A 26812-nucleotide genomic window follows, 5' to 3' on the forward strand; every position below is an offset into this window, starting at 1 on the left:
CACACTGTCTGTACTTGTCTCTAGTAGTAACCTATTGTAACACACTGTCTGTACTTGTCTCTAGTAGTAACCTATTGTAACACACTGTCTGTACTTGTCTCTAGTAGTAACCTATTGTAACACACTGTCTGTACTTGTCTCTAGTAGTAACCTATTGTAACACACTGTCTGTACTTGTCTCTAGTAGTAACCTATTGTAACACACTGTCTGTACTTGTCTCTAGTAGTAACCTATTGTAACACACTGTCTGTTTTTGTCTCTAGTAGTAACCTATTGTAACGCACTGTCTGTTTTTGTCTCTAGTAGTAACCTATTGTAACACACTGTCTGTACTTGTCTCTAGTAGTAACCTATTGTAACACACTGTCTGTTTTTGTCTCTAGTAGTAACCTATTGTAACGCACTGTCTGTTTTTGTCTCTAGTAGTAACCTATTGTAACACACTGTCTGTACTTGGCTCTAGTAGTAACCTATTGTAACACACTGTCTGTACTTGTCTCTAGTAGTAACCTATTGTAACACACTGTCTGTACTTGTCTCTAGTAGTAACCTATTGTAACACACTGTCTGTACTTGTCTCTAGTAGTAACCTATTGTAACACACTGTCTGTACTTGTCTCTAGTAGTAACCTATTGTAACACACTGTCTGTACTTGTCTCTAGTAGTAACCTATTGTAACACACTGTCTGTACTTGTCTCTAGTAGTAACCTATTGTAACACACTGTCTGTATTTGTCTCTAGTAGTAACCTATTGTAACACACTGTCTGTACTTGTCTCTAGTAGTAACCTATTGTAACACACTGTCTGTATTTGTCTCTAGTAGTAACCTATTGTAACACACTGTCTGTACTTGTCTCTAGTAGTAACCTATTGTAACACACTCTGTTTTTGTCTCTAGTAGTAACCTATTGTAACACACTGTCTGTACTTGTCTCTAGTAGAAACCTATTGTAACACACTGTCTGTTTTTGTCTCTAGTAGTAACCTATTGTTACACACTGTCTGTACTTGTCTCTAGTAGTAACCTATTGTAATACACTGTCTGTACTTGTCTCTAGTAGAAACCTATTGTAACACACTGTCTGTTTTTGTCTCTAGTAGTAACCTATTGTAACACACTGTTTGTACTTGTCTCTAGTAGTAACCTATTGTAACACACTGTCTGTATTTGTCTCTAGTAGTAACCTATTGTAACACACTGTCTGTTTTTGTCTATGGGTAGTAACCTATTGTAACACACTGTCTGTACTTGTCTCTAGTAGTAACCTATTGTAACACACTGTCTGTATTTGTCTCTAGTAGTAACCTATTGTAACACACTGTCTGTTTTTGTCTCTAGTAGTAACCTATTGTAACACACTGTCTGTTTTTGTCTCTAGTAGTAACCTATTGTAACACACTGTCTGTTTTTGTCTCTAGTAGTAACCTATTGTAACACACTGTCTGTTTTTGTCTCTAGTAGTAACCTATTGTAACACACTGTCTGTTTTTGTCTCTAGTAGTAACCTATTGTAACGCACTGTCTGTTTTTGTCTCTAGTAGTAACCTATTGTAACACACTGTCTGTTTTTGTCTCTAGTAGTAACCTATTGTAACACACTGTCTGTTTTTGTCTCTAGTAGTAACCTATTGTAACACACTGTCTGTTTTTGTCTCTAGTAGTAACCTATTGTAACACACTGTCTGTTTTTGTCTCTAGTAGTAACCTATTGTAACACACTGTCTGTTTTTGTCTCTAGTAGTAACCTATTGTAACGCACTGTCTGTTTTTGTCTTTAGTAGTAACCTATTGTAACACACTGTCTGTTTTTGTCTCTAGTAGTAACCTATTGTAACACACTGTCTGTTTTTGTCTCTAGTAGTAACCTATTGTAACACACTGTCTGTTTTTGTCTCTAGTAGTAACCTATTGTAACACACTGTCTGTTTTTGTCTCTAGTAGTAACCTATTGTAACACACTGTCTGTTTTTGTCTCTAGTAGTAACCTATTGTAACACACTGTCTGTTTTTGTCTCTAGTAGTAACCTATTGTAACACACTGTCTGTTTTTGTCTCTAGTAGTAACCTATTGTAACACACTGTCTGTACTTGTCTCTAGTAGTAACCTATTGTAACACACTCTGTACTTGTCTCTAGTAGTAACCTATTGTAACACACTGTCTGTATTTGTCTCTAGTAGTAACCTATTGTAACACACTGTCTGTTTTTGTCTCTAGTAGTAACCTATTTTAACACACTGTCTGTTTTTGTCTCTAGTAGTAACCTATTGTAACGCACTGTCTGTTTTTGTCTCTAGTAGTAACCTATTGTAACACACTGTCTGTACTTGTCTCTAGTAGTAACCTATTGTAACACACTCTGTACTTGTCTCTAGTAGTAACCTATTGTAACACACTGTCTGTATTTGTCTCTAGTAGTAACCTATTGTAACACACTGTCTGTACTTGTCTCTAGTAGTAACCTATTGTAACACACTGTCTGTTTTTGTCTCTAGTAGTAACCTATTGTAACACACTGTCTGTATTTGTCTCTAGTAGTAACCTATTGTAACACACTGTCTGTACTTGTCTCTAGTAGAAACCTACGATTATGGACAAAGTATAATGTGTACGTTTGGAGTATTAAACTCTGTCTGTCTGTCTGTGCCCTTGTCTAACTGTCTGTCCATCTCTCCTCTCCCTGTCTGTATGTCTGTCTGTCTGTGCCCTTGTCTAACTGTCTGTCCATCTCTCCTCTCCCTGTCTTTCTCTCCACAGCTGGATGGACGTCACGACGGCCCTGGGGAATCCAGGGAGAAGGTGCTGGAGTTTGGTTTTGACTACTGCTACTGGTCTGTTGCCCCAGAGGAACCACACTACGCCTCACAGGAAGAGGTAACGAGTCCTGAGACCTGAAATTCGACTGTAGTTCTGTGTTTGTAACAGAGTAGGTCCTCCCAAACCTGGGCCCTTCTGTACACCAACTCTTCAAACTCCCGCACCGCTAGAGGTTCCACATCGGCTACAATTGTTTAGTTACGGTGTTTTTGTGTCATGTTTTGTGCCTTCTGGGTGAAGGCAGCCCCAGTCATGTGCGTGTCAGGCAGCCTGGGGACGTTGGGTAGGGTGTGCAATCACAACCACTGGGCCGTGTTCAATAGGGAATGCAAATGAAAACGAAAATTAGGGTTTCTACTTGTACAAATCCAGGTAGTCACTCCCTCTGGTGCCTAATGAACATGACGCTCTTCTGAAGGAAGAGCCCAGGGGAATTAACACTGTCGTCCCCCCCCCCCCACCCCCCACTAAAGGGATAGGATATCAGCTCCATCTGTTCTCCAGAGTTCTGTTGAGCATCACGTTTCCTTTTATGTCTCTGTGATTGGCTGATTAGATCTGTTTGTGATTCTCTGATTGGTGGGTGCTACCTTTTTCCTGGTACTGAGTGGAGGAGGAGCCAGAATAAGACCCACCCCCTCGGAACACAGACTAGTGGACATCGTTTCTCTTATCGCGCCACGGCAGGAAAATGTACTGCAACATTGTGTCATGTTAGTTAGGGTTCCATTTATAGAACTCAAACTTGATGAATGCTGCACTGCCTTGTAGCTCTGATTCCCAGCTGATGTATTTACAAACCAACATTTCATCAAGGACAAGCTATGCAAGCAGAGTACCAACATGGGGAAAAGCCTTCACCCACCCCGGCCTGGTCTAGATGTCCCACAGTGTTGTTCTGGTCTCTGTCAGTGGAGACTGTGAAGACATTCTGCTTTTCTATTCAATTGAATGGCTTTATTGGCATGGGAAACATGTGTTAACATTGCCAAAGCAAGTGAAGTAGATAATAAACAAAAGTGAAATAAACAATAAAAATGACATTACACTCACAGAAGTTCCAAAATAATAAAGACATTTCAAAGTACAAAAGGGAAAATAAATAAACATAAATATGGGTTGTATTTACAATGGTGTTTGTTCTTCACTGGTTGCCCTTTTCTTGTGGCAACAGGTCACAAATCTACTGCTGTGATGGCACACTGGAATTTCACCCAGTAGATATGGGAGTTTATCAACATTGGGTTTGTTTTCTAATTCTTTGTGGATCTGTGTCTCCCCACTCTCTCTCTCTCTCTGTCTCTCTGTCTGTGTCACTCTCACTCTCTCGCTCTCTCTCTCTGTCTGTCTGTCTCTCTGTCTGTCTCACTCTCTCTCGCTCTCTCTCTCTCTCTCTGTCTGTCTCTCTCTCTGTCTCACTCTCTCTCGCGCTCTCTCTTTGTCTCTCTCTCTGTCTCTCTATTAAATTAAATTTAAATTCCCTATCACCCTCTCTCTCTCACTCTCTTTCCTCTCTTTTCTCTATCGACCCATTCACTCCATCTGAGTTGTCGGGGCGGCCCCTCCTCTACATTCCTCTGGTGACTCGTGGTGGGCGAGGAGGAGGGCAAACATAGGCATGGGTCTTCTATTTCATTCTGTGGAGCACGGTCACTGGATCACAGGCTGACCTCTGAGGCCTGTGAGTGTGTGACTGTTCCACACAAACCCTGACACAGTCAGTGGCACCAGAGCCGACATTTATCAGTCACACGTCACAAATAGTTGCTAGGTCTACCCTTCTCTCTAGCGTCTGTCCCGAAGAATGTATAATATATTTACATTGCTGTATGTTGACAAGTAAACTGCTTGTGTTAGGTGACTTAAGCCCGAACACTATGGAATGGTCTAGAGGCCAGATAACAGATAGCCTGTGTTGTTTGTGCACTTTCACAAACCTTTATTGTCTTAGAAGTTTAAACTTCCCCCAGACTTTCACACGCAGACGTAATTATTGAAAAATAATAGTTTTGTTTTCTTTCTTTATCAGTACCTTTCATGTAATAGACCTGGTCATCATTTCTACAGTCGTTAATTGCATTAAAAAAGTGTCACTATTTTAGATACGTGTTGGGTTTTTCTCAGGCACTATGTCAGTGTGCTGTAGTGTAGTTTTATGCTGTAGTGTAGTTTTATGCTGTAGTGTAGTTTTATGCTGTAGTGTAGTTTTATGCTGTAGTGTAGTTTTGTGCTGTAGTGTAGTTTTGTGCTGTAGTGTAGTTTTGTGCTGTAGTGTAGTTTTATGCTGTAGTGTAGTTTTATGCTGTAGTGTAGTTTTATGCTGTAGTGTAGTTTTGTGCTGTAGTGTAGTTTTGTGCTGTAGTGTAGTTTTGTGCTGTAGTGTAGTTTTGTGCTGTAGTGTAGTTTTGTGCTGTAGTGTAGTTTTGTGCTGTAGTGTAGTTTTGTGCTGTAGTGTAGTTTTATGCTGTAGTGTAGTTTTGTGCTGTAGTGTAGTTTTGTGCTGTAGTGTAGTTTTATGCTGTAGTGTAGTTTTGTGCTGTAGTGTAGTTTTGTGCTGTAGTGTAGTTTTATGCTGTAGTGTAGTTTTATGCTGTAGTGTAGTTTTGTGCTGTAGTGTAGTTTTGTGCTGTAGTGTAGTTTTATGCTGTAGTGTAGTTTTATGCTGTAGTGTAGTTTTGTGCTGTAGTGTAGTTTTGTGCTGTAGTGTAGTTTTATGCTGTAGTGTAGTTTTGTGCTGTAGTGTAGTTTTGTGCTGTAGTGTAGTTTTATGCTGTAGTGTAGTTTTGTGTATCCAGGGTATCCTGGCTTCACTTCCTGTGGAGTCCTGTGGGACTGAGTCAATCTGAGACCCATGGTGAAGGGAGAGAGGGAGAGAGAGAGACAGAGAGACAGAGAGAGACAGAGAGTGAGTGAGTGAGTGAGTGAGTGAGTGAGTGAGTGAGTGAGACAGACAGACAGACATCACATATGTCATATTATATATATACAGTGTTTTAACAATGTACAATGTCTCTCTCTCTGTCTCTCTCTCTCTCTCTGTCTCTCTCTCTCTCTCTCTCTGTCTCTCTCTGTCTCTCTCTCTCTCTCTCTCTCTCTGTCTCTCTCTCTCCCTCTCTCTCTCTCTCTCTCTCTCTCTCCCTCTCTTCCTCTCTCTCTCTCTCTCTCTCTCTCTCCCTCTCTCTCTCTCTCTCTCTCTCTCTCTCTCTCTCTCTCTCTCTCTCTCTCCCGCTCTCTCTCCCTCTCTCCCTCTCTCTCTCTCCCTCTATCCCTCTCTCTCTCTCTCCCTCTATCTCTCTCTCTCTCTCTCTCTCTCTCTCTCTCCCTCTCTCTCTCTCCCTCTCTCTCTCTCTCTCTCTCTCTCTCTCTCCCTCTCTCTCTCTCTCTCTCTCTCTCTCTCTCAATTCAATTCAATTTCAAATGAATGGCTTTATTGGCATGGAAAACATATGCTAAAACATATTGCTAAAGCAAGTGAAGTAGATAATAAACAAAAGTGTAATAAACTATAAAAATGAACAGTAAACATTAAACTCACAGAAGTTCCAAAAGAATCAAGACATATGACAAAATGGTGTTTGTTCTTCACTGATTGCCCTTTTCTCGTGGCAACAGGTCACACATCTTGCTGATGTGATGGCACACTGGTATTTCACCCAATAGATATGGGAGTTTAGCAAAATTGTATTTGTTTTCGAATTCTTTGTGGATCTGTGTATTCTGAGGGAAATATGTTTCTCTAATAAGGTCATACATTTGGCAGGAGGTTAGGAAGTGCAGCTCAGTTTCCACCTCATTTTGTGGGCAGTGTGCACATAGCCTGTATTCTCTTGAGAGCCAGGTCTGCCTGCTGTGACATTTCTCAATAGCAAGGCTATGCTTACTGAGTCTGTACATAGTCAAAGATTACCTTGATTTTGTATACATTTTTTTCAAGGTTTTTAAATTCTCTCCCTCCCATGTGTAGGCAGGCATGAATAATGCATGAATAATGTTCAGAAGCCTGTGTATCTGTGTAGCTCTCAGTGTCTCTCCCTCCATCCCTTTTTCTCTCACTCATATCTAAGAAAGTTAAGATATGCTGTACGTATCTATACATCTCGGAAGTGGAAAAGGAGGGCATAGAGGCACTTCAGGCTGACATCAAAACCCGGTTGGCATCCCTCCGTAGAGCAGAGAACCTACGGAAACGCAGAAGGAAGAAAGAACAAACTAGAACTCGATTCTACAAAGATCCTTTCAAGTTCCTTAAAAGTCTCTTCACAAAGGGAAAAAGTGGAGCTCTAAAAACAACAAAGAAAGACCTAGAGGAGCACCTGAGAACAACAAACGTTGACTCAAAGCGACATGAACATCTGGCCATCCCATCAGATATCCCACCCATTGAACCCCCGGAACATCATATTGAGATCAGCCCTCCGACATGGAAAGAGGTGGAAAACACAGTTCGACGGGCAAGAACAGCATCAGTCCCGGGGCCAAATGGAGTCCCGTACAAAGTGTATAAGAACGCACCAGACGTCCTGAGGTTCTTCTGGAGGCTTATGAGAACAGCTTGGCAGAAGAAGATAATACCCAAAGTGTGGCGTAGGGCAGGCGGGGTCCTGATCCCTAAGGAGAAGGATGCAGTGAACATCAGCCAATTCCGCCCAATCTCCTTATTGAATGTTGAGGGTAAAATCTTCTTTAGGGTCATTGCCCAGAGGATGGCCGAGTACCTGCAAAGGAATGCGTACGTCGATACATCTGTACAGAAGGCAGGAATATCAGGGTTCTCTGGCTGCTTGGAACATTCCAGCATGATCTGGCACCAGAAAGTATAAGGGTGGGCATTGTGTCAAGAAGCAGTGCGGCAAGGCTGAGTAGTTTTTTGGAGGTCGCACGACTTTCGCCCCTCCTGAGTCCGTACGGGAGTTGCAGCGATGGGACAGGACTAACTACCAATTGGATACCAAGAAATTGGGAAGAAAAAAGGGCAATTAAAAAATATATATATTTGTATTTTTTTTACCCCTGTCTCAGCGGGCCCCCCTACCCCGGCGGGCCCCCCTTGCCATGCACAATGCCAAACATTGGCTGGAGTGGTGTAAAGCTCACCGCCATTGGACTCTGAAGCAGTGGAAATGTGTTCTCAGGAGGGATGAATCACACTTCACCATCTGGCTGTTCGACGGACGCTACCTGCCCGAATGCATAGTGCTAACTGTAAAGTTGGGTGGAGGAGTAACAATGTCCAGGGTAACCCTAACCCTAACCCCAGCCAAACCCTAACCCTAACCCCAGCCAAACCCTACCCCTAACCCCAGCCAAACCCTAACCCTAACCCCAGCCAAACCCTAACCCTAACCCCAGCCAAACCCTAACCCTAACCCCAGCCAAACCCTACCCCTAACCCCAGCCAAACCCTAACCCTAACCCCAGCCAAACCCTAACCCTAACCCCAGCCAAACCCTAACCCTAACCCCAGCCAAACCCTAACCCTAACCCCAGCCAAACCCTACCCCAGCCAAACCTTACCCCAACCAAACCCTACCCCAGCCAAACCCTACCCTACCCCAGCCAAACCCTACCCCTAATCCCAGCCAAACCCTACCCCAGCCACACCCTAACCCTAACCAAACCCTACCCAAGCCAAACCCTAACCCTAACCCCAGCCAGACCCTACCCCAGCCAAACCCTACCCTACCCCAGCCAAACCCTAACCCTAACCCTAGGCAAACCCTAACCCCAGCCAAACCCTAACCCTAACCCCAGCCAAACCCTAACCCTAACCCCAGCCAAACCCTAACCCCAACCAAACCCTAACCCTAACCCCAACCAAACCCTAACCCTAACCCCAGCCAAACCCTAACCCTAACCCCAGCCAAACCCTACCCCAGCCAAACCCTACACCAGCCAAACCCTAACCCTAACCCCAGCCAAACCCTAACCCCAGCCAAACCCTAACCTTAACCCCAGCCAAACCCTAACCCGGACGACGCTGGGCCAATTGTGTGCCAGCCACCCTATGGGTCTCCCAATCACGGGCGGTTGTGATTCAGCCCAGGATCTAACCAGGGTCTGTAGTGACACCTCTAGCATTGAGATGCAGTGCTTTAGGCCGCTGCTCCACTCGGGAGCCCTTGGCTGTCTCCCTGTTCAAGTCTCCCTTCAGGGACTGGTTACCTGCCTGTCAAGGACAGATGTCAGGCAGATCCACCCGCAGTGCCACCTTCTCTCTATGCCACAGGCCAGGACTGAGAGATCACCCGTATCCTACCTAACTAATCAACAAAACTCTTTGAGTCTCCCAAATGTACATATTGTCATGAATTGTACTTGTGATTTCAATGTAAATAGTTTATTGTGTGTGTAGTGTAATATCATGTATTTCAGTGACCTTGACTGACATGTGGATATCAGAATGTGAACCTTTTACTACATGGTGACGTAGATAGACTGTTACTGCCATTAGGATTTGCCTGTTAACATGTGGACATGTCTTAGCTGAGATTCTGTATGGTTGTTTCTGTTATGGCATGTGGTCAATGGCAGTTAGATAAGACATGAGACTACTGGTACTAGCCGAGCTGGTCTCCATTTTCACTGACTGACCGTCTGACTGACTGGCTGGCTGACTGACTGACCATCTGACTGACTGACCGTCTGACTGACTGACTGACTGACTGACTGACTGGCTGACTGACTGACTGACCGTCTGACTGACTGACTGACCGTCTGACTGACTGACTGACTGACTGGCTGACTGACTGACCATCTGACTGACTGACCGTCTGACTGACTGACTGACCGTCTGACTGACTGACTGACTGACCGTCTGACTGACTGACTGACTGACCGTCTGACTGACTGTCTGACTGACTGACTGACTGACTGACCGACTGACTGACTGACCGTCTGACTGATTGACCGTCTGACTGATTGACCGTCTGACTGACTGACTGGCTACACATCTCTGGTCAATATTGACCCTCTTAGCTGGCGGGAGAAACTTTGACGTTGTTGATTTTATCTTGTTGATTATTAACACAGTTCACACAAAGGGGCCTCATTGTCATTGAAACTGACCTCCTTACCTTTTGGTTCATGTGAAGCTTATTGAAGTGGCTTTACATGGACTGTAATAAAATATTTGAGGGCTATATCCAACCATAACACCTTCCCTGGATTGGTGTAGATGTAACCGGTGTGAAATGGCTAGCAAGTTAGCGGGGTGCGCGCTACTAGCGTTTCAATCGATGACATCACTTGCTCTGAGACCTTGAAGTTGTTGTTCCCCTTGCTCTGTAAGGGCCTCAGCTTTTGTGGAGCGATGAGTAACGATGCTTTGTGGGAGGCAGTTGTTGATGTGTGCAGAGGGTCCCTGGTTTGAGCCCAGGTAGGGGCGAAGAGAGGGACGGAAGCAAAACTGTTACATAGATTTGAGGACTACATCCAACCATAACGCCTTCCCTGGGTTGGTGTAACCTATTCTTCTGTTGGTCATTAGGTTGGCTGAGAGCCTCTACAGGAGAGGAGGAACAATGTTTGATCCTGTGTGATACTGGCTCTGGATCAGGTTCTTGCTGCTGGTGGTGTGTTTACATGGGCCTAGGCTGCTGGGTGCCATGCATATCCGTAGGCCTGGGGCCTGGGCGGCGGGTACTTCTCCAACCCCCTGATCTCTCCCTGGCCGAGGGGAGGAAGGAAAACAATGCGCCCAGACTGGCTATGTGTCTACTTGTGTGGGACCTTCTCAGGATCTCTGCACAATCAGATCCTTCTCCTCAGGGAGGTTTATTTTTCTGCCCAACAACTAGCTTTCAAATCCCCCACCGTTGCGGCCCTGCCACCCGGCCTCCCGTCCTGCCACCCAGCCTCCCATCCTGCCACCCAGCCTCCCGTCCTGCCACCCGGCCTCCCGTCCTGCCACCCGGCCTCCCGTCCTGCCACCCAGCCTCCCGTCCTGCCACCCGGCCTCCCGTCCTGCCTCCCGTCCTGCCACCCGGCCTCCCGTCCTGCCTCCCGTCCTGCCACCCAGCCTCCCATCCTGCCACCCAGCCTCCCGTCCTGCCACCCAGCCTCCCGTCCTGCCACCCAGCCTCCCATCCTGCCACCCAGCCTCCCGTCCTGTCTCCCATCCTGCCACTGGGCCTCCCGTCCTGCCACCCAGCCTCCCTTCCTGCCACCCAGCCTCCCGTCCTGCCAACCGGCCTCCCATCCTGCCACCCAGCCTCCCTTCCTGCCACCCAGCCTCCCGTCCTGCCAACCGGCCTCCCACCCTGCCACCCAGTCTCCCTTCCTGCCACCCAGCCTCCCGTCCTGCCAACCGGCCTCCCATCCTGCCACCCAGCCTCCCTTCCTGCCACCCAGCCTCCCGTCCTGCCACCCGGCCTCCCGTCCTGCCTCCCGTCCTGCCACCCGGCCTCCCACCCTGCCACCCAGCCTCCCGTCCTGCCACCCAGCCTCCCATCCTGCCACCCAGCCTCCCGTCCTGTCTCCCAGCCTCCCTTCCTGCCACCCAGCCTCCTGTCCTGCCAACCGGCCTCCCATCCTGCCACCCAGCCTCCCATCCTGCCACCCGGCCTCCCGTCCTGCCTCCCAGCCTCCCGTCCTGCCACCCAGCCTCCCATCCTGCCACCGGGCCTCCCATCCTGCCACCGGGCCTCCCATCCTGCCACCCAGCCTCCCATCCTGCCACCCGGCCTCCCGTCCTGCCACCCGGCCTCCCGTCCTGCCACTCAGCCTCCCATCCTGCCACTCAGCCTCCCGTCCTGCCACCGGGCCTCCCGTCCTGCCACCCAGCCTCCCATCCTGCCACCGGGCCTCCCATCCTGCCACCCGGCCTCCCATCCTGCCACCCGTCCTCCCGTCCTGCCACTCAGCCTCCCGTCCTGCCACCGGGCCTCCCGTCCCTCCCCCTTGCTTTAGCAGGGTGTTTACTCTTAGTATTAACTGACTTCCTGACTCCCTGGCTTTGCTCCTTACCCAAACGTCTCTGCAGGAAGCAACAACCCAGTACACTGGCTGAGTGGCACAGCGTTGTACCTGGCTGGACCTAATCTGGATGTACTGTAGTCCGACAAAACACTCCATAACACAATGTATCACACCGAGGACGCTTACTGCTCTTGCCCATGCCCTCGTCTTCTAACTGTAGCCCTTAAACGTTGAACTTAATAAACACTGCCTGTCGTTGTGTTGTTGTGACCCAACCCTTTCCCATCTTTACTATATAGTAGTTGGGTTTGTGTGCTCTCCTGTAGGTGTTCCAGGACCTGGGAGTGATGGTGCTGGCTGGGGCGTCAGAGGGCTACAACGTCTGTCTGTTTGCCTACGGGCAGACTGGCACTGGCAAGACCTACACCATGACGGGCACACTGGTGAGGAGGGAATTATAACTATCATATGGTAACACTTGACTTAATGCAGGCATAATGCATTATGATGCAGTTATAATGTGTTGTAAGGAAAGTGTTATATCATCTGGAACATGGCTGTTGGCATTCTCCGCTCTGCTATATGTGTTGAAAGAAGACACAGTGTCAATGGAGTTAATGACTCTTCTCTTTCCCTCCCTCCCTCCTTCCTCCTCCTCCTCCTCTCAGGACTCCATGGGCCTGACCCCCAGGATCTGTCAGGTAAGGTAATGGTCCTACAGGGTCCTGGTCAGTCTACAGGGTCCTGGTGAGGTAGTGTCCTGGTTAATGACCAGTTCTACCTGTCTGGTCTCTACAGGGCCTGTTCAAATCTGATGACACATTCCCCGAAGGACACAACTCAAGCAGGGTTGAGATCAGGTAAGAGGGGTCTGTGTGTTTGAGGTAAGAGGGAACATTGTGTTTGAGGTAAGAGGGAACATTGCGTTTGAGGTAAGGGGGAACATTGTGTTTGAGGTAAGAGGGAGCATTGGGTTTGAGGTAAGAGGGAACATTGTATTTGAGGTAAGGGGGGACATTGTGTTTGAGGTAAGAGGGAACATTGTGTTTGAGGTAAGGGGGAACATTGTGTTTGAGGTAAGGGGGAACATTGTGTTTGAGGTAAGAGGGAACATTGCGTTTGAGGTAAGGGGGAACATTGTGTTTGAGGTAAGAGGGAACATTGTGTTTGAGATAAGAGGAACATTGTGTTTGAGGTAAGAGGAACATTGTGTTTGAGGTAAGGGGGAACATTGTGTTTGAGGTAAGGGGGAACATTGTGTTTGAGGTAAGGGGGAACATTGTGTTTGAGGTAAGGGGGAACATTGTGCTTGAGGTAAGGGGGAACATTGTGTTTGAGGTAAGAGGAACATTGTGTTTGAGGTAAGAGGGAACATTGTGTTTGAGGTAAGAGGAACATTGTGTTTGAGGTAAGAGGAACATTGTGTTTGAGGTAAGGGGGAACGTTGTGTTTGAGGTAAGAGGAACATTGTGTTTGAGGTAAGAGGAACATTGTGTTTGAGGTAAGAGGAACATTGTGTTTGAGGTAAGAGGAACATTGTGTTTGAGGTAAGAGGAACATTGTGTTTGAGGTAAGAGGAACATTGTGTTTGAGGTAAGAGGAACATTGTGTTTGAGGTAAGAGGAACATTGTGTTTGAGGTAAGAGGAACATTGTGTTTGAGGTAAGAGGAACATTGTGTTTGAGGTAAGAGGAACATTGTGTTTGAGGTAAGAGGAACATTGTGTTTGAGGTAAGAGGAACATTGTGTTGAGTGATGGTCTGACTCCGACTATCAGTGAGTGAAATTATTTAGTATTCTTCACCCACAGTTTCCTGGAGATCTACAATGAGCGTGTTCGTGACCTGCTGCGAGGCAGAGAGCAGAAGAAGAAACCCTCCCTACGGGTTAGAGAGCATCCTGAGAAAGGACCCTATGTACAAGGTGCAGGACAGAACAAGTGTCTACTAACAAGTGTGTACTACACTTGCTAGCTGACAGCTGACAGATTTGAGCTCACTCTCTGCCAATATTTTCCTCCTGTGTTTGTCTTCAGTTGTACAATTTGATTACCTATACATTTCTTGCTAATTTAATTGTGTTAATCTCACTCTTAACAACCAGAAAGTTGTTCTTCTGCATGACTTCTCTCTCTCTCTCGCCCTCATCTCTCTCTCTCTCTTCCCCTTCTCCCTCTATTCCTTCAAGCCCAACATCCACTCATTGTCCGTGTCAGGAGATATCCCAGAGTATCACAGGAAGTGATGTCACTTCCTGGTAGCATTAAGAAGCACATTGCTCTACTCTACACACTGAACACATTGTAATGTTTGGTTCTCCAGAGTCCCTTTGTCTCTCTCATTCCAAAACCCTAACCACCGTTAAGTCTCTTGGTCTAAAAAGCATTCTAAAACATTTTCATCATCACTGACTTCTAAATTTACTGCAGAAAAAGAATGATGTCATAATTTGGAAATGAGAAGTTGAGGGTTACTGTGGCTGTGACACAAAACGTATGCAGCTCTGTGCTGGGAGTTTTTTCTACTGACAAACCGGAATCCTGAGGCAACAGAACTTAGTTGCTCATCACTTCCTAATCCCACACCACTGCCATCTCAACCAGGGTTGTTTAATTAAAGATTTGTCTGTCTGTCCTCTCCTCAGACCTGTCCCAGCATCTGGTGTCTGACTACAAGCAGGCGGTGGACCTATTGGAGGAGGGCATTGCCAACCGCATCACCGCGGCAACACACATCCACGACGCTAGCAGCAGATCCCATGCCATCTTCACCATCCAGTACACCCAGGTGAGGTCACAACCCGGTGTCAATCCAGTCCCAGCACTTAGATTCACTCACCCAGGTCACCCGCCTGTTAATTCACCAATCACAGTAGTTCTTACTGCAATTAAAGCATTGAAAAAGTATGTTTTTTTGTCCCATATAGGCTATTCTGGAGGACAACCTTCCCTCAGAGATTGTAAGCAAGATCAACCTGGTAGACCTGGCTGGCAGGTGAGTTTGTTAAAGAGGTCGCCATGCTTATTCAGAATCAGAATCATCGTTATTCGCCAAGTACATACTCAGAATATGACTTGGTGATTTGGTGCTGCTAGTGATAGACAACATTTAGAGGTGGATATCAGCCTTATCGTTCCAGAAGGTCTTTGTATGCATGACCAAGCTGCCCCCTAGTGGATCTCTTCTGCCACGACTGTGTGTTCACTGAGCCGGCACTTTCATTTGATCACAACACAGCTTTTCAGTAGATACCATTTCCATCACAGGAGGTTGGTGGCACCTTAATTGGGGAGGACGGGCTTGTGGTAATGAGTGGAGTGGAATTAGTGGAATGGTATCAAATACATCAGACTCATGGTTTCCATGGTTTCCTTGTGTTTGATGCCATTCCATTTGCTCCATTCCAGCCATATTTTGAGCCGTCCTCCCCTTAGCAGCCTCCACTGATTTCCAGTGTTGCGTTTCTCTGTAGACGATGTAATCTCCAGTGTGTGTTGTGTTTTATTGCTCTGAAAGTGAGAGAGCAGACCCCCACTACTGCAGAGACAGACTCACTGAGGGATCCAACATCAACAAATCCCTGGTGACACTGGGTATCGTCATCTCTGCTCTGGATAAATAAAGGGGTCTTTTAATTTGAAGTACTGACTTTTATTCTCAAATCCCTTCAAATCCCATCTCTGTTGTTCCATCTCTTTGTCAGAATTTAGCTTATCGTACAAAACAACATACTGAACATAAATGAACATATTTAATTCATACCGGGTGATATGAACATATTTAATTCATACCGGGTGACATGAACATATTTCATTCATACAGGGTGACATGAACATGTTTCATTCATACAGGGTGACATGAACATGTTTCATTCATACAGGGTGACATGAACATGTTTCATTCATACAGGGTGACATGAACATGTTTCATTCATACAGGGTGACATGAACATGTTTCATTCATACAGGGTGACATGAACATCTTTAATTCAGACAGGGTGAACATATTGATATGATATGAACATATTTCATTCATACAGGGTGATATTTGTAGATCATGTTCTCTAGAAGTATGCCTCACGTAACTGACCCAGTGCCCTACAGTCTACACTGTGAGATGAGCCAAGCGAGATTACCCTACTTTTAACACAATCCGTTACACTGTCCCTGTATCTCTCCCTAACTCTGTCTCGATATTGTCCCTCTCTCTTGTCCTTCCCTCTCCTTCCCTGTCCTTTTCTCTTTCCCTGTCTTTGTCTCTGTTCCTGTCACTATAACCCAACCCTCCCCTTGTCTCTGTTCCTGTCTCTATAACCCAACCCTCCCCTTGTCTCTGTTCCTGTCTCTATAACCCAACCCTCCCCTTGTCTCTGTTCCTGTCTCTATAACCCAACCCTCCCCTTGTCTCTGTTCCTGTCTCTATAACCCAACCCTCCCCTTGTCTCTGTTCCTGTCTCTATAACCCAACCCTCCCCTTGTCTCTGTTCCTGTCTCTATAACCCAACCCTCAACTTGTCTCTGTCCGTCCCTCTCTAGCCCAGAACTCTCAGATGTCCAGTAGTTGTCAGAGCATCAACAATGTGGCCAGTGAGGGCGAGGGCAGCAGTGTGGCCAGTCACACCAGCTGTCTGTCTGGTGGTGGTGGTGGAGGAGGGAGAAGACACTGCTTCATCCCCTACAGGGACTCAGTCCTCACCTGGCTCCTCAAAGACAGCCTGGGAGGAAACGCTAAGACCATCATGATCGCCAGTGAGTTGTAGTCTCTTCCTACAACTGCCTTGTGGAACACTGCCACTGAGTCTGGCAAGCGAGACTATCCAGTCACAAACATTGGCTAAACACATTTGTGTAAACTAGTGGGACTAGAGGGAAGTACTTGATCAAATCAAAGTTTATTTGTCACGTGCGCCGAATACAACAGGTGATCTTCACCTTACAGTGAAATGCTTATTTGATGTAATAGTGCCAATGTTTGTTGGACTTTGGAATTATAAGATGGACATTGTCTTTTTTTCCAGACCAATAGTAGTTGTTGATATAGTCACAGAGGTTGTCATGGCTGTAGTGTTATTGTTACAGTATTGAGTCACAGAGGTTGTCATGGCTGTAGTGTTATTGTTACAGTATTGAGTCACAGAGGTTGTCATGGCTGTAGTGTTATTGTTACAGTATTGAGTCACAGAGGTTGTCATGGCTGTAGTGTTATTGTTACAGTATTGAGTCACAGAGGTTGTCATGGCTGTAGTGTTATTGTTAGAGTGGTAAATGTGATTCCCTGTCTGTTGCAGCTGTGTCCCCATCCAGTAGCAGCTACGATGAGACTCTCAGCACCCTGCGCTACGCTGCTCACGCTAGGAACATCGTCAACAAGCCCAGGGTCAATGAGGTAAGGCTTCTGGAGATGTTGTTCTGTATTTGTGGGGCCATTGCCTTGTCATGTCATCCACTGCCTTTTATTACTGTGAGGTCTGAATTTGTTCAGTTGGGGACACCGTAGCGAAACGTTTTCAGATGAAAAGTGATGTCTTTCTACAGGATGCCAGTGTGAAGCTGATCCGAGAGCTACGTGAAGAGATAGACAGGCTGAAGAGTACACTTCTCAGCTTCCAGATGGTACTTATCGTCCTGGATTATTATTAGGAATGGAATCATCTGAGATCACCTGCTTTTGATTTCAGATTATTAGTGCTAACTGCCTTCATGTTATTTGTCTTGCTAAATTGACCAAAATGTATGATTTCTCCTTTAATTCCATGGTAGCAACGGAATCCTAGCTCTTCTCTGAGTGATCAGAGAGACGGGAGTCTGTCTGACATCGTGTTGCAGAACGAACTAAAGGTAGAGTAATTATATATTAGATATCTACTTGATGCTGCTCCAGCATTGTATTCTCCACTTTTACTTATTTTATCCTTTCCTGACATCACTACTCTCTACTATACCTGAACCTACTGTCTCCAGCTGAAAGGACTTTACATGTATTTTCTATTCATTCAAACCAATCAATCAATCCTCTTCCATCCTCCAGGTGGATGAGCTGACGAAGGACTGGTCAGAGAGCTGGCGGGACAGGAAGGAGCTGTTGGAACAGTACAGTGTGGATATCAACAGAGACCGGGGTGGGTTCCTCATCCACTCCCTGTTACCACATCTCATTACCCTGGACCGGGATGTACTCAGCACCGGGGTCACCTTCTATCACCTCAGGGTATATACAATACATACTTTAGGATACTAACACATACTTCCTCATCCACTTCCTGTTACCACATCTCATTACCCTGGACCGGGACGTACTCAGCACTGGGGTCACCTTCTATCACCTCAGGGTATATACAATACACACTTTAGGATACTAACACATACTTCCTCATCCACTTCCTGTTACCACATCTCATTACCCTGGACCGGGACGTACTCAGCACCGGGTCACCTTCTATCATTCTGTTCTTCCTTCTCTCTGTTCTGCTTGCTGTACCAGATGCATCTCACTCCATCCTCTCTCATGTTTCTCCCTCGTTCCTGGTGTTTTCACTTCTCTAATGGCTGAATGTGATTGGATAAGAGGCATTCCGTTGTGAGGCGCTCAGGGGACGTAGCTACGACTGTCCTGATTCTCACAGCGGCTAGAAGGTCTTTAGTGGCGATTATACCACTGTATTTAAAGAGCGGAAACCACCTGGGAATCCATAGTGTTCCTGTAGTTAAATAATATAGCCTTTTTTCCCACAAGATAGCATTTGATAAACAAATACTTGTTTTGCTGACAGGTAGCCTAAGTGTAGGGGTCAGAGTTTAAAGAAATATTCATGTCATTTAGCAAACACTCTTATCCATAGCAACTTACAGGAGCAGTTATGTGCTTTTCTCAAGACACATCGATAGATTTGTCACGTAGTCGGCTTTGGGATTTGAACCAGCAATTTTTCAGTTACTAGGCCCAACGCTCTTAACCGCTAGGCTATCTGACACCAGAGTTCTGTGGAAGTCATATTTTGACATAGTAGAACACTGTGTGTTAGTCATTTTATCTCAACCCACCTATTTCAACCCAACTGTGGGTTTGTTGATTCCCCCCCCCCCCTCAACAATCCACTTTTTCAATTCTCTGTCATCCAAAACTCTTGGCTGCCCTCTGTCTGTTGTAGGAGGGGGTAACAAGGATTGGACCTCAGGACAAACTGGTTGAATCACAAATAGGTAGGCAGATGTCATATAGATATTGCGCATGCAATACATGTATTTTGCGGAGAATTGCAACTTCAAATGTGTGTTTTATTTTTGAGTCCTTGTGGTATGTCTTTCCTCTCCAGTCCTCCAGGGCGGCACCACCTGTGAGATAGAGAACCAGTCTGGGGTTGTGACCCTGAGGCCACTGCCAGGGACTGTCTGCATGATCAAAGACAGGGTGGTGACGGAGTCCTGCAAACTGGCACAAGGTAGGCCCTCACCTGGCTCTCACACACGTTTTAATCGTTTAAGGTTAAAGAGTTTCTTTCTCGTTACACTTCAGTTGACAGGGACAATTCAGTTGATGACTTACAGTACACAAAGCAGCATTTAGACGAGCGCTTTGGGCCTCAACATCCACGTCAATTTTTCCGTTTGTATCTCTCTCTCTCTATCTTCAGGGACCTTGATCACACTTGGAGGTGTCCACAAGTTCCGTTTCAACCACCCAGCAGAGGCTGAGGTCATGAGAGAACGGAGACGGGTGGGTGCTACTGACCAGTAATGTTGTGATCGTGAAGAAGCTCCTGATTTTTGGGGGGATTGATTGATAACTCATATTATCCACTTGACAGGCCAGTGAAGGTGCACTGAACTGCAGCTACAATGATTTTCAAGCCTTGACCTCTGATTCCAGGTAAACACACACACTGAATGTAAACTCACCACCAACCACTGACAATCACAGGTCAGGAGCATCTTTGAATTCTGCTCACTACACATGTGCTGAAAAGATTCTGCTGAGTAAAGCCCCATTGGCCAAACCCTCCCCTAAACGGGACGACGCTGAGCCAACTGTTTCTGCTGAGCTCCCATAGTAGACCCATTGCATACATATTTGATATCTAGTCTTTGTAGTACAACCTACTGATGGTGGAGGTGCAAGGGATAAAATGGTGAATGCTTCATACATGTTGTTTATTTATATGAGAGAGAGAGAGAGAGAGAGAGAGAGAGAGGAATCATGGAATCACAACTTGTTGTTGACATGCAAGGCTTGGCCGTTGCTTGGTTACAGTAGAGGATGCTACATTAAACTCAACAACAGGAACTCTATATAAACTCTGCCAAGGAGCCAGTAAAAGAGTGTTTTGCGATGATGGCCGTTTTAGGGATCTTACCTGGAGGAAATTGTCAGGACCCGGTTACGAACCTGGGTCTCCAGAGTGAGAAACAGTCACTTAACCAACTGAGCCACGAATAGTCAGCAGAACCCAGAAGATGAGGCAGACACAGCAGTACTTAAGACTGTCTTGTCTTCACCCCTCTGAGACAGGACAGCTCCAACACCAACCTCTGATGCGTCTACCTCCACCACAAATGGTTCATCCGTAGTCGGTAGTATCAGGATGGGAGCAGAGAGAACGCGCTGCTTGAGTGCTTGGAAGGCCGTCTCAGCTTCTCTTCCCCACAAAAACCTTGCATTGCCACCCTTGATTAAAGCTGAGAGAGGGGCTGCCACCAAGCTGAAGTTCTTGATGAACTTGCGGTAAAAGTTTGTGAAGCCCAGGAAACGCTGAACTTCCTTAACGGATTTGGGGGTGGGCCAATCCGCTACCGCCCCTACCTTCCTGGGGTCCATTTGGACTCGACCGGGTTCCACTACAAATCCCAGGAATTGTACTCGGGATGAATGGAATTCACATTTTTCCGGCTTAACGTACAGATGGCTGTCCAGGAGGCGTTTGAGTACTTGTCTGACATGCTTAGTGTGTTCTTGAAGGGAGCTCGAAAAGATGAGGATGTCATCCAAGTAAACAAACACAAATATGTTAAGCATATCCCTAAGCACATCGTTTATGAGCGCTTGGAACACCGCTGGGGTGTTGGTCAGGCCGAAGGGCATCACCAAGTATTCATAGTGACCAGTAGGCGTGTTGAAAGCGGTCTTCCACTCGTCACCAGGTCTGATCCGCACAAGATGGTATGCGTTCCGCAGGTCAAGCTTAGTGAAAACAACTGCTTCCTGGAGCAGCTCGAAGGCTGTGGCCATGAGGGGTAGTGGGTAACGGTTACGGACGGTTATGGCATTGAGTCCCCGGTAGTCGATGCAAGGACGTAATCCACCGTCTTTCTTGGCCACAAAGAAAAACCCTGCTCCCGCCGGGGAGGTGGATGGACGCATGAGGCCTGCTTCCAGAGCGTCCTTGATGTAGGTATCCATAGCAGCTCGTTCGGGTGGAGATAGGGAAAAGATCCGACCCCTGGGGGGGCAAGTGCCCGGAAACAGGTCGATGGGGCAATCGTAAGGTCTATGGGGTGGTAGCATGGTGGCCCTCTGTTTGCTAAACACCAGTTTGAGGTCATGGTAACACTCGGGAACTCGGGTCAGGTCGATGGATTCTAAAGACTCGGGAGTAGAACTCGGGAATTCTGGAAAATACAAGTAGCTTGGCACGTAGGACCCCACTGCTTGATAGTGCCCACAGACCAGTCGATGTGAGGGTTATGGCTGTGAAGCCAGGGGTATCCAAGGACGAGAGGGAACTCGGAACAGGAGATCAAATGAAAGTTCATCAATTCCTGGTGTTGTGAAACTGAAAGTCGCAAGGAGGTAGTGACATGAGTGACAAGTCCAGATCCCAAAGGGCTTCCATCCAATGTAGTGACCCTCATGGGTTCACTTAGAGGTTCAGAGGAACGCCATTCTCCTTCGCCCAGACACCATCCATGAAGTTACCTGCGGCTCCAGAGTCTACCAAGGCTTGAAGGTGAAGCTTGTGGTTGTCCCAGGAGAGGGTGACTGGAATGAGCAGACGGGAGTTGGACGGATGGGAGGAGGTTATGTTTCCCGTTACAGTTCCCCCGGTCTGTACGGGACAGAGCGTTTCCCTGGAGCCCGGGACACGTGGAACGGAAATGGCCCGGTTTGCCGCAATATAGACAGCGTCGCTCCCTCATCCGGCGGTCTCTCTCAGCCTGGGAGATGCATCCAATCTGCATGGGTTCCGGTGGAGCCAGCGAGGATAAAGGTGGGGACTCGGAGCTGGGACTGATAGGGGCTAGAGGTCTACGGTTGAGTTCTCTCTCTCTCAGACGCTGGTCAATGCGTGAGGCCAACTTGATCAGGGACTCGAGATTGTCCGGTGGTTCCCGAGTGGCCAGTTCATCTTGGATAGTGTCGGAAAGGCCTTTCAGAAAGCACACCGTGAGCGCCTCGTTGTTCCAACCACTCGCTGCTGCCACCGTGCGGAACTGGATGGCATAGTCCGTCACGCTGCGCCAACCTTGGTGGAGAGTCAGGAGCTGTTTGGCTGAGTCAGAACCACTGCTTGGGCCTTGAAACACTCGTTTGAATTCCTCAGCAAAGGCAGAGTAGCTGGCACAGCAGGAACTATGGGCATCCCACACAGCAGTAGCCCAGGCCAGGGCTTTTTCCGACAGCAGGGTGATGATATAAGCGATCTTAGACCGGTCGGTGGGAAACGACGAGGGTTGTAGCTCAAAGGAGAGAGAACATTGGGTGAGAAACCCTTTACAAGCACTTGGATCACCTGAGAACCGTTGGGGAGGTGGAAGACGAGGTTCAGCCAGGGGGTTAACTGCCATGGGTACGTGAATCTGAGGTACTGGGACGGGAACTGTTGCCGGGGTAAGACGATCAGATATTTGCTTAATGGAAGTCAGCATCTCCGACAGAAGATGAGAATGTCTAGCCATTAAGGCCTCTTGCTGAACCAGGGCGGCTTCGTGGCGTTGGACAGTCTCCTGGTGGTGGGACAGCATGGCAAAAAGGTCCTGGGAACTGGCTGCCTCTGGGTTCATTTTTGGCTCTGTGTTTCTGTCAGGACCCGGTTACGAACCTGGGTCTCCAGAGTGAGAAACAGTCACTTAACCAACTGAGCCACGAATAGTCAGCAGAACCCAGAAGATGAGGCAGACACAGCAGTACTTAAGACGGTGTATTTAATAAAGTAAAAAGGAGAAGTCCTTCAATACAAAATGGCAAATCCAAAAGGTGGTAGGTATAGCACAAAAAAGCCTCAAGAGATACTCAAAAACAAAAACAGAATTCCACAAGAGCGTCCACCGGAATCGACAAGAATACACAGAACACTAGGGCTGGGTGCTAACATACAAACACAGAGCACAGAACTGAGGGAAACTAAGGGTTTAAATACAATCAGGGGAAACGAGGCACAGGTGCAAATAATAATGGGAATCAAGGGAAAAAACATAAGGTCAAAAAGCACAATGGGGGCATCTTGTGACCAAAACCCGGAACAACCCTGGCCAAATCCTGACAGAAATGATCAGAACTAGGTTTTTAATATCTCTATTCTATTGTCTCCTCCTATAGAAAGATACGTTTTGGTTTGCTCAGCTCAAATGTTTGTAGATTAAAAGGCAAATATTGGAAGAAAGGGGAAAAAAACACACTCACTGAAATATTCTTTCACTTAAATGTAAAAATGTTTTGCAGCAGAGGTCAAAATGAACGTATGCGTTGCGGCGGAAGACTCCGGCAGCGTTTGGAAAGCTTCAAATGAAGAATAATATGCAAAAAAAGGGCGCCCGTTGCTCACAGGAGGTCTTCATTAAAGCCTCTAGGGATCTGTGTTTGTAAGACATAGATATAAAATGGCGCTCTGTGTAACAGAAACTTTTCTCGATCACCTTCTCTCTTAAATGGCTGTACGACTTCTAAACCAAGAAACCTCAGTTGACACACATCATGTCCGACCGCATTGAAGTGTCTGGCTACAGGGGACTTCTCATCACCTGGTCTGACTACAGGGGACTTCTCATCACCTGGTCTGACTACAGGGGACTTCTCATCACCTGGTCTGACTACAGGGGACTTCTCATCACCTGGTCTGACTACAGGGGACTTCTCATCACCTGGTTTGACTACAGGGGACTTCTCATCACCTGGTCTGACTACAGGGGACTTCTCATCACCTGGTCTGACTACAGGGGACTTCTCATCACCTGGTCTGACTACAGGGGACTTCTCATCACCTGGTCTGGCTACAGGGGACTTCTCATCACCTGGTCTGACTACAGGGGACTTCTCATCACCTGGTCTGACTACAGGGGACTTCTCATCACCTGGTCTGACTACAGGGGACTTCTCATCACCTGGTCTGACTACAGGGGACTTCTCATCACCTGGTCTGACTACAGGGGACTTCTCATCACCTGGTCTGACTACAGGGGACTTCTCATCACCTGTTCTGATGTTGCTCTTGTGTTCTGTAATAATATTACCTTCAATTGTCTCTGACACTTTTTAACATAATAGCCACATAAACACTTCAGTAAATAGACCACAAATGTTCATTTTAAAGGAAATTCTACCACATTTCTTTCCTTTCCCTTGATTATTGCATCACAGTTCACACAATTATGACATGGAAAATTGCTTGAGGGGAGGGTAGATAGACAATTCTGATGGGGGTACATATTATTCTGAGCTTACCAGACATTCCCTTAGGTTTCTGGCACGTTTAAATGTGAATTGAGGGATATTCTGAAAAGCCCCGCCCACAGAGGGCTCCATACACGGAACATGCCAATGCTTTTAATGGAGGATTTGTCAGCCTGAGAGGGAGGGAAATACGTAGAAAACAAAGACAGTAGCCTGATCATTAGGAGGGGCAGGTTAAGGAGTCAATAAGCTGTCCCGTGTAACATTACGTACTTTACAAACACACTTATCCAACAACTTCTTATCATAACCCTTGGAGGCAAACCGACCGCACAAGGTGGTGGCATGTTTTTCTAATTCATTATCAGCAATACATATTCTTCTGAACCTCAGCAGCTGGCTGTAAGGTAGACTATTATCTAAGAGTGTCACGTTCTGACCTTAGTTCCTTTGTTATGTCTTTGTTTCAGTATGGTCAGGGCGTGAGTTGGGTGGGTTGTCTATGTTCGTTTTTCTATAATTTGGGATTTCTGTGTTCGGCCTAGTATGGTTCTCAATCAGAGGCAGCTGTCAATCGTTCTCCCTGATTGAGAATCATACTTAGGTAGCCTGGTTTCACTTTTGAGGTGTGGGTGTTTGTCTTCCGTGTCAGTGTTTGTTACCACATGGGACTGTTTTGTTCCAGTGTTCTGTTGTGTTTGATTAAACATTATGGACACGCTGCGCATTGGTCCTCCGATCCTTCTCGCTACTCCTCCTCTGAAGAGGAGGACGAAAACCCTTACAAAGAGTAGACGGAGGGTAACTTGAATAATGCAGAAGATTGTTTATATTTGTCTTCTGGCGATACAGTGGTCTGAAGTCCATTGTCTTTGCTAACCAGTACATCCAAAGAAGAAACAGTTTCCTCATTGGATTCCAGAGTGAATTTCATAGTAGGCAACCTGAAATTAATGTACAGTCTGAACTCTTTCAGTTGCTCATATGTCCCACTCCAAATGTAAAAAAACATTAATGTTGCAGAACCAACATTTCAAAAGGGGGAAAAATGTATTAACATTATAAACCAATCGTCAAACTTCCCCATGAATAAATGTGCGTAATTCGGTGGGAATGGGGACCCCAGTGCAGTGCCCTGTGACTGGATGTAGAAAACATTCTCAAAGACGTTTTTGGTTAACACCACTTGAGCCACGTAAAAAGTCAGCGGGAGGCCCATGTTCATCTCTCTTGTCTACCTCAAAGTATAATTGTGTATAACTGTGTCATATATGTGTGAAATATTATTTGTGTATCTGTATGTGAACAGGGCTGGAGGAGAGGCAGTCCAAGGGCAGACGGGTGACCGTGAGGCTGAGGGTAAGGAGCCTCCCCCCAGGCAGCAGTGTGTTGAGGACCAGCTGCGGTGCGTGGAGGAGCAGAGGGAGTATGTGGAGTGTCTACGCCAAGAAATCCAGACTGAACAGAGACGAGCGGTTAGAGATCTAGAGAGAGAACAGGCCCATCTGAGACAACGACACACTGACAGTGAGTACACCTCTACTTAAATATAGGCTACAGTGCTAAATACATAGGATATACTTTGAGAGAATAGCTTAAATATTTATTTATTATATGTGTCTCTGTACAATTAAGTTATACAAGGAAATTATCACTTTTTGTATGTGCATGTTAAATATGCTCTGTTTATCTGCCTTCAGTCCAGCAGTGGATCTTACAAGAGAAGCAGTGCCTGGCAGCTATAAACTTAGAGGAAAGAGGAACTCAGGAGTTTAGTGTACAGACTGATCCTATACAGACTGATCCTTTACAGACTGGTCCTATACATACTGATCCTTTACATACTGATCCTTTACAGACTGATCCTATACAGACTGATCCTATACAGACTGATCCTATACAGACTGATCCTCTACAGACTGATCCTATACAGACTGATCCTATACAGACTGATCCTATACAGACTGATCCTATACAGACTGATCCTTTACAGACTGATCCTATACAGACTGATCCTATACAGACTGATCCTATACAGACTGATCCTTTACAGACTGATCCTTTACAGACTGATCCTATACAGACTGATCCTATACAGACTGATCCTATACAGACTGATCCTATACAGACTGATCCTATACAGACCGATCCTTTACAGACTGATCCTATACAGACTGATCCTTTACAGACTGATCCTATACAGACTGATCCTATACAGACTGATCCTTTACATACTGATCCTATACAGACTGATCCTTTACATACTGATCCTATACAGACTGATCCTTTACATACTGATCCTATCCAGACTGATCCTTTACAGACTGATCCTATACAGACTGATCCTTTACAGACTGATCCTTTACAGACTGATCCTTTACAGACTGATCCTTTACAGACTGATCCTATACAGACTGATCCTATACAGACTGATCCTATACAGACTGATCCTTTACAGACTGATCCTTTACAGACT

At 46.4% G+C, this 26812-nt stretch overlaps 2 protein-coding genes across 2 annotated transcripts; both read left to right on the forward strand.

Moving 5' to 3' along the window:
• Window positions 1–2594: 2594 nt before the first annotated feature.
• Window positions 2595–13710, forward strand: LOC135527149 (stAR-related lipid transfer protein 9-like). Its single transcript, XM_064955791.1, has 6 exons — window positions 2595–2603; window positions 2762–2878; window positions 12064–12180; window positions 12406–12438; window positions 12536–12597; window positions 13548–13710. Exons 1-6 carry the CDS (start codon window positions 2595–2597, stop codon window positions 13708–13710), a joined length of 501 nt encoding a protein of 166 aa, XP_064811863.1.
• Window positions 13711–17287: 3577 nt separating this feature from the next.
• Window positions 17288–25883, forward strand: LOC135527150 (stAR-related lipid transfer protein 9-like). The gene is made up of 8 exons (XM_064955792.1): window positions 17288–17348; window positions 17496–17573; window positions 17764–17854; window positions 18884–18935; window positions 19049–19174; window positions 19367–19449; window positions 19541–19602; window positions 25646–25883. The coding sequence occupies exons 5-8, from the start codon at window positions 19129–19131 to the stop codon at window positions 25881–25883; spliced, it is 429 nt and encodes a 142-aa protein (XP_064811864.1). The 5' UTR covers window positions 17288–17348; window positions 17496–17573; window positions 17764–17854; window positions 18884–18935; window positions 19049–19128.
• The last annotated feature ends 929 nt before the right edge of the window (window positions 25884–26812 follow it).

Source organism: Oncorhynchus masou, chromosome 32, assembly GCF_036934945.1.
Source record: "Oncorhynchus masou masou isolate Uvic2021 chromosome 32, UVic_Omas_1.1, whole genome shotgun sequence".
Lineage (NCBI taxonomy): Eukaryota > Metazoa > Chordata > Actinopteri > Salmoniformes > Salmonidae > Oncorhynchus > Oncorhynchus masou.

What these genes read in the sequence shown, in the direction of transcription:
- LOC135527149 (XM_064955791.1), top strand. An exon ending in TGACCCCCAGGATCTGTCAG is followed by an intron (nt 12,439 to 12,535) that starts GTAAGGTAATGG and finishes TGGTCTCTACAG; the next exon opens with GGCCTGTTCAAATCTGATGA. An exon ending in TCAAGCAGGGTTGAGATCAG is followed by an intron (nt 12,598 to 13,547) that starts GTAAGAGGGGTC and finishes CTTCACCCACAG; the next exon opens with TTTCCTGGAGATCTACAATG.
- LOC135527150 (XM_064955792.1), top strand. Translation starts at nt 19,129, where the DNA reads ATGATCAAAGACAGGGTGGTGACGGAGTCCTGCAAACTGGCACAAG. An exon ending in GTCCTGCAAACTGGCACAAG is followed by an intron (nt 19,175 to 19,366) that starts GTAGGCCCTCAC and finishes CTCTATCTTCAG; the next exon opens with GGACCTTGATCACACTTGGA. An exon ending in TCATGAGAGAACGGAGACGG is followed by an intron (nt 19,450 to 19,540) that starts GTGGGTGCTACT and finishes TCCACTTGACAG; the next exon opens with GCCAGTGAAGGTGCACTGAA.